The sequence below is a fragment of the Ananas comosus genome, linkage group 2, assembly GCF_001540865.1.
Source record: "Ananas comosus cultivar F153 linkage group 2, ASM154086v1, whole genome shotgun sequence".
In the NCBI taxonomy this organism is placed as follows: domain Eukaryota; kingdom Viridiplantae; phylum Streptophyta; class Magnoliopsida; order Poales; family Bromeliaceae; genus Ananas; species Ananas comosus.
In genome coordinates, this window is record NC_033622.1 from 4,494,094 (window position 1) to 4,501,792 (window position 7,699).

General features: G+C 45.0%; 1 protein-coding gene across 1 annotated transcript; it reads left to right on the plus strand.

Moving 5' to 3' along the window:
* LOC109723823 lies at positions 1,225-1,671 on the plus strand. The gene has a single exon (XM_020252310.1). The coding sequence runs from the start codon at positions 1,225-1,227 to the stop codon at positions 1,669-1,671; it is 447 nt and encodes a 148-aa protein (XP_020107899.1).

Below are 7,699 nucleotides of genomic sequence, written 5' to 3' on the forward strand. Positions count from 1 at the left end.
AGCAGGTAATCTTTGACTTGTCTTTCTTGCCACCTCATTTGTTTCTCTTTCTTTTAGTGCTCTTCACGCTCTTAGGTGCGGATCCGCTACGATTTTGAGGCCCAGTAGTCCTCTTTCGCTTGAACCCAGATGTTCGCGAAAGTTTAACTCAGCAGCATTGGCAGTTGGAGTTTTGACAGCCTCAAGTCGCTCCTCCTCCAACAACAAATGCCGTGCAACATCCTCAAAAGTTTTGATATTTTCATTATGGGTCAAATTTACTCGCATATGTTCCCACGAATTGGGAAGTGAGCGAACTTGGATCTGCTGCTCATCAGTTAAGGTGCCGCCAGCCGACTTTAACTCGCGAATCATATTTGACATTATTCTCACGTGCTGTTTCATAGTCTGATCAGCACGCTTCTTATAACTGTCAAACCGCATAGTAAGACTGCGCAACCTTGTGGTCGAAGTCACACCAAATTTTGCTTTGAGAGCCTCCCACATGTCATACGCAGTCGGATATTGCTCACACTCGCACAAGTGATCATTCTGCATACTGCTCAGTAACATGATGCGAGCAATGCGATCCTTTTTAAGCCAATTATTATAGGCTTTCATATCTCGGCAAGCCTGGGTGCTAGTGCCCTCTATGGGTTGGTCCATTTTATTACTCAAGTTTTTCAGGACCTCTTGCTCAGTGAGAACATATTGAATTTTACGGTGCCAAATATTATAATTGTTACCATCCAATTTCTCGCCTTTAATCATATCCGCAACAACTTATTTGGAGGCCATTAAATCTCACTAGGTTCATGCAATGCGCAGAAAAAGGTATTTTAAAATTAGCACACGATACATATATTCAATTTTGCCGAATCTCTAATTAAATAAATTAAAAATTAGATCATAGATGCGTAAAGAAAAATTTCGCTATGCTCATAATCACATCACACACCACATGTCAAAAATTTTAAATTATTTAATTAAGGTGCACAAAATATTTGGGAGTAAAGACATATTATTTACTCTAGCAAAATTAAAAATCCCACTTGACATAATATGCATAAAAAAATTTTATATTATGCCAAAATTACATCCATATATCATTAAAGGCATTATGCATGTTAACATATTAAATCATTTTAATAAATGCATGCAACATATATCATTAAAACATATTAATTAATCTAATAAGCCAAAAAAAAATTATTTTATTATTATAACAAAATTCTGCAGGTCCGCATGGGCTGCGGCACAACACGCAGCCCATCCTGCCCGGTCTGCGCACACTTGCCCACGCGGCTCGCGCATGGCTTGAGCGCGGCCCGGGCGGCCCGCGAGGCCAACCATCGTGCGCGGCTCGCGCAGCCTTCGCGTGGCTCGTGCGGACGGCCCGCGCGCGCGCGGCCCGCGAGCGCGCGGCCCTCGAAGCCTGCGTGCAGCTCGCGCGGCACGCTGCCTGCGCGGCCCGCGTGGCCCGCGGCCTGCACGCGGCCCACGTGGCCTGCGCGCGGCTTGCATGCGGCCCGCAAGACCTGCACGGCCGGCGTGGCCCGCGGCCTGCACGCGGCCCGCGCGGCCTACACGCGGTCAGGATGCGGCCCGCAAGGCCTGTGCGACCAGCACGCGGCCCGCGGCCCGCGCGCGGCTAGCGTGCTGCCTGCAAGGCCCGCGCGGCCCGTGGCCTGAGCGCGGCGCGCAGCGTGCGCAAGGCCTGCCTGGCCTGCGGGGCCTGCCTTGTGGGTGCGGCCCGCGCGGCCCTCGTGCTTTCCGCGTGCGCGCCCACACTGCTCCAAGCCGCGTGGTCAACGGAACAGTATTTTATTTTATTTTTTATTAGATGGATAAACTTCAAAAAATCATAACTTATGATTTAAAACTCCGAATCATGCAAGAAATACATCAATAGAAAGCTTGTGAGGAGCTCTTCCAAATCATGCAAGTTTCACAATGAGATATACATCACACATCAAACAAGCTATCCCCAAAGTTTTGATTTAGGGTTTCGTTTTTCTCTTAAAATACAAAACCATATTAAATCAAACTTTGTAGATTTAATCTACAATATAGGTGCTTCAAGATGTGAGAAAATCAAGCAAAGATATCCACTTTTGAAAAAACCGCCATTAACGCTCACATACTTGCAAGAAAAAAAATCTAAACTATGATAGATTTAATTTTATGCATGCAAACTCGTTAAAAAGTGAATCTAGGGCACGAAATCAGCCTAATATGGCTCTGATACCAATGTAGAACGCAGCGGAAGTATTTGTTCGTACCTTTTTGCGGAAGCGATTCACGCTAGAACGCGATGAGCCCGGATCGTAGAGATTGATTCACGTGCCCTTGGATCGTCCTTGAAGGTCTTCTAACTCTCCGAACTCGCGGTGGATCGAACTACAAATGAGCACGATCGCAAATCCACCGTTCAAGTCCTTCTAGAATAATAGGTTAATGGAGGATGTGCTATCTCTCTTTTGTGTTCTTATTCTCTCACTTTTTTTCTTTTTTTTTTTCGTTCTTCTTCTCTTTATGTTGGATCGCCCGCATATTTATAAGGGATTTTAAAATCCTAATAGCGTAAGAGATAAGGTCAAATCGGTTATTAACTGTTATTCTAATATGATTAGAATTCATCTCTAATTAGCTTTCCAATTTAAAAAGCGAGATAAATCCTAATCCAATTAGATAACGTAATAACTGTCGGATCGAGCCCAATCATGGGCGCACCCGATTCGTTTTAACTGAATGCCAACACTACGAAATAGCAAATTTTGCTGTTCGGGATTCGGATCCTCCATATGGTCCAGATCGAGACACCGGGAAGAATCTCAGATGAGAAAAGTATACACTAAACATCTACAGTTCAACTTGCTCACAGTATAACAGCTCAATATATAGATATCAGGAAAACTACTATCATCTCAAGCTCAATATATAGATATCAGGAAAACTACTATCATCTCAACAATATCTTCAGATCACCTCAACATGTTAAATAATGAAAAATTGACATAGAAGTTAGTCCGCCGACTTCTGTGACATGAAACTCACACAAAAAAGCTATTCTGAGGTAGAAGAAAAAGACTACATGATCAATAACTCCTTATCACAGTCGAAAGATGTCACACCCCGGATTACCACGTTTTTTCGGGAACGCTAACAGACCCATCGTATACATAGAAATTTTTCGTGTATACGAAGCGATAGCTGTACCTGTAAGCAAGTTATAGCCACAACTATGAGTATAGAGCTGCTAGAACAAAAACATGTATATGTAAAACTAAAGGTTCATAGTACATACAAAAACTACGAACCAACACTAACACCTCGCTCCAGCGAGTAAACTGGCCATCGAGTATGTACATGAACAAAACCCACTACCTCTGACGGGGACTCCTTTAGCACAGCAACCAAGGGTAGGAAGAATCTAGCTCGTGACTCCCTTCCCGCAGTCGGAATCAACAACAGCAGCTGTCACGCCCCGGAGCCGCCAATTTGGTCTATTCGGGCACGTGAACAGACGCCGAACGGACAGCACCTCCCCTGTCCGCCCAAGGCTCCAACAACATGTATAATACAAGCAATTCAATCCATAATGAATGCAATTATACAAGGTTTGCACGAGGGCAAACAACAACTAAACCACAAGTGAAAGCATCTATGCTATTACACTAAACCATTCAACACATGTTATTTGATTACATTTGAATCAAACACAAGTAAACTATCATTTACATTCATTCTTATCCATTCACATTTACATCACATTTGCTTTCATCCAAAATACATAATTTACATCTCTTTACATTACTAGTTCAACATACAAAAGTTGAATACTCAAAACGTAGGGTATACCTATACACCGAGGGCTGCTAACTACGGTGCGATACCCTTGCCTCAATCCTCCGCCGCCTCGCTCGCGCATGGATTTGCAGGGTTAGTGGTGGTGTGAGAACTAAATAAAGTTTCCAGTGGGTTCGGCCACCGACCGCGCCGACTCGCCCACTAGGTCTATTCAGGCATATGTATTTCAATAAAGGAAGATTACAAACCAACTAATGCAATACTAATACAATGCCTGCAAGAAAGCTGTCAGCAGATAGATAGATAATCAAGTACATGATAACTACGCATGTATGTCCTTTCTCATTATCTTTGGCCTTTACCCAATCATCCCGGGGTACCCTTGGTTCACCCCAAACTCACAATCCACACATCCCATCTACCGGGGGAGGCACTTGGCACTACCACCCGAGGGATCTTCGCCGGGCACCTCCCGTGGTGTCTACACTCCAGAGTACACCGCTTGAGGAGGAGCTACCACCCTCAAGCCGGAACCAATGTATGAGTACGATCCAGTCCTCAATTTGAGGAAGTATAGCCAAACCTGTCTCAATCATAATGCCTCAATGCCAATGATAGGTTACTACCATATCAAGTATACCACTATATCTGAGTCACAATGGTCATGATGCCATAATAGTTATTCTCGGTGCCAATCTCGTCACTAATGTCAATGTCACCTTTGTTTACTATTCTCATAGTCTTTTCTCACATTCATATACACATAGGGTTTGTCACATTCATAGTTCACATGATTCTTTGTCAATTCATATGTTCTCTAACATATAATCGAATCCCAACCAATTACTCATTTCACTACCCTATATGCATGAATACTACAATATCAAGATGCTCAATTAAGATAACATAGACATAGAAGGAAATTCGGTCTTGTAGGGATACAGGGAGGCCGCGATCCTGATTTCACAATTTTTAGACACCTACGCCGCGAGCTGCGGCAATATGTACCAAATTAGCTTGTTTCTTCAATATCTCCGCGCACGCTCGTCGTATCGCCGAACCGAGTGCACTAACGTGTTCGTTGACCTACCAATTAGGTTAGAATGAGATCAAACCCAAGTTTTGACCTCAAAATCCAAAAACCCTAATCTTAGGCCCTTATACAATGTCATATTCTCCCAATTAGGTCCCTAGACATGAATAGCATGGAGAAGATCACCATAGAAGCTCCTAGATGCTTCAAGTAGAAGCTATTACCAAAACCCTAACCCAAAACCCATGGAAACTCACCTTGGAGTCCAAGCTTTCCTTGTACTCTTACACAATAGCAAGCAACACCCTTGTCTTGCTCTTCTTCTCCACCTAGATCCCTCCAAAACTCCTCCTTGGTCCAAGCTCTAGAGAGATGGAGAGAGAGAAGAGAAGGTTTTAGAGAGAGAGAGGGAGATATTTTGTTTGGGTTGAGAGGAAATCAGCCCTAATCTAAGCCCTCTCACACTTAACCTATACACCATGCCATTTATGCACTTAAGCCCCTCTCAATTCACCATTTACAATCAGCCCTCATGGGGCATTTTTCGCATGCGGGGACCGATCTCTCCCCGCAGGGACCGGTCCCCGAGAGCACACCTCTCAGGACTTAGCCAATTTTCCACATTTTTGGCTGGCTATGCGTACGGGGACCGGTCTCTCCTCCCAAGGACCGGACCCCGAGAGCAAAACTCCTGAAACTCAGCCGAGGGAAAATTTCCCAACCTACGGGGACCAGTCTCTTCTCCAAGGACCGGACCCCCGAGAGCCCAAAATCTGGGACTTAGCTATTTTCACAGATTTTGCTCTCTTGAGTCCCAATACCCTATATATATAGGTTCCAAAACTTTTAGAACCCATTCCAACACGTCCGACTTCGGGCTCGGCTCGTTTTGACGGAACTCAGCACGTTCTACGGGGATGAGATATGTTACAGCAACAGTCACAGACGAAGGCTTTGCAAAAAGGTGACAACAACTGGGTATGAGAACTACTATAAAACAGAGTAGTTCTTAGTGGATACCGTCACCGACCTCAACGGCCCACCCACTAAGTCTACAGAAATATGTACAAAGGATAGTAAGAAAAGCTGGAAAGAACTCTACAGCTACATGCTACTATACTATCGCTAACCAATACAAACTATCTGTAGATATAAAAGATGCCTGACTCTGACCCAATCTTACTGGGGACTGCGATACGCCCATCTCGCCTATTGAAGCTACCCTGTCCACCACTCCGAGGGCTGCTAGTGGTGAGATCTCACTAGGGACTGTGCTACACCCGTCCCGTCTGCCTAAGCTACACCGTACACCACCCCGAGGGCTGCCGGTGGCGAGATCTCACTAGGGACTGTGCTACACCTGTCCCGTCTGCCTAAGCTACACCGTACACCACCCACTAGAATGGCCGTCCAAGTAGAATGGTCCAACAGAACTACTGCAACGCAATACACGCCATAGTTTCACTGAGGGTAGAGAAAGGCGTTGCTAACTACCATTGCCCCAACCTCACAGGGGCTGCCCAAACGGACCCACCCTGCTTGTATCCAGCTACACCGTACACCACCCACGGGGGTAGCCAGCTCAAGAATTGTCCAAACAGAAACTGCGACCTCATCGCACTGAAATCTCATTCTGGAATGGCATTCGTGGGCGCAACCCAACCGAGTTTACAAGTGTCTCTGCTGAGTTCAATCAGACTTTCACAGGCTGTAATCATTGTAAATGGGTCAAACTGATCTATCCACCAAACTCACGTGCCCTTGGCACAATCTGATGCAAAATGCAGAAATCTGGATCCACCGTCAACCCCGACGGCACCCATCGGTCCAACAAAGTCTAACTCTACTGTAACAACACACTCGGCTCCTCAGCGCGAACGTAAACTCAACCTACACTCATCCGAGTATCCTCCTCGGACTAATAATGGTGATATAGAAATCTGGGTCCACCGTCAACCTCGACGGCACCCGACAGTCCAAACGCTACTGTACAACAAGCTCGGCCCCTAAACACGAGCATAATGTCAGCCTACTCTAAGCTGGGTATCCACTACGCACTAACAGCAGTGATACGAAAATACAGCAGCTCCTGTAGCTAAATCTGGTGACTTTTCAGAAAACGACAATGTAGTTTTAACGAGTTTTCTCCTAAGTAAATTCCAAGTTCAGCATATAAAGTTGGCTAAATTTCTAGATCATGCTCCAAAACTCAGTTTTCATCTAACATGCCAAATCCTGAATTTGAGCTATTAACATGGAAATCAAAGCTAAACTACATGATGACAACTTAGAAGGAAATCTGGCGATTTCGGTAAACATCAACTGTCACGCCCCGGGACCGATACTAATTTGGGCCGACCCGGGCACGTTGAACAGACGCTGAACGGACAGAGTTTTCCCTGCCCGCCCAAGGCTCAACACATGTACAATTCAAGTAAAAGAGTGCACAAGCGGAAACATACAAATACGGCTTACACGAGGGTAAGCAACAGCAATTAGTGAAAGAAAGGAAACTAACAACTATACTGTATTCAACTATCACATTTGCCTTTACATTGCTTTTCATCATTTCATTTTACATCACATTTGCTCAAAGTGAAACATTACATTCTTTTCTTTCTTTGCTTTATACATCAGCATCTTCAAATACAAAAGAAGATAGAAGGGTAAGCTACTAACAAAATGTAAAACCCGACTCGGGTAGCCTCTATCTACGGCGCGATACCTTTACCGCGGTCGCTCGCCGGCTCGCTGGGTTCCGGCTCTGTGGAAATAGTGGGGTGAGAACTACAACGAAGTTCCCAGTGGGTTCGGCCCCAATCTCACCGACTTTCCCACTAGGTCTAACTCAGGCATAATAGAAAGAATAAGATAAGT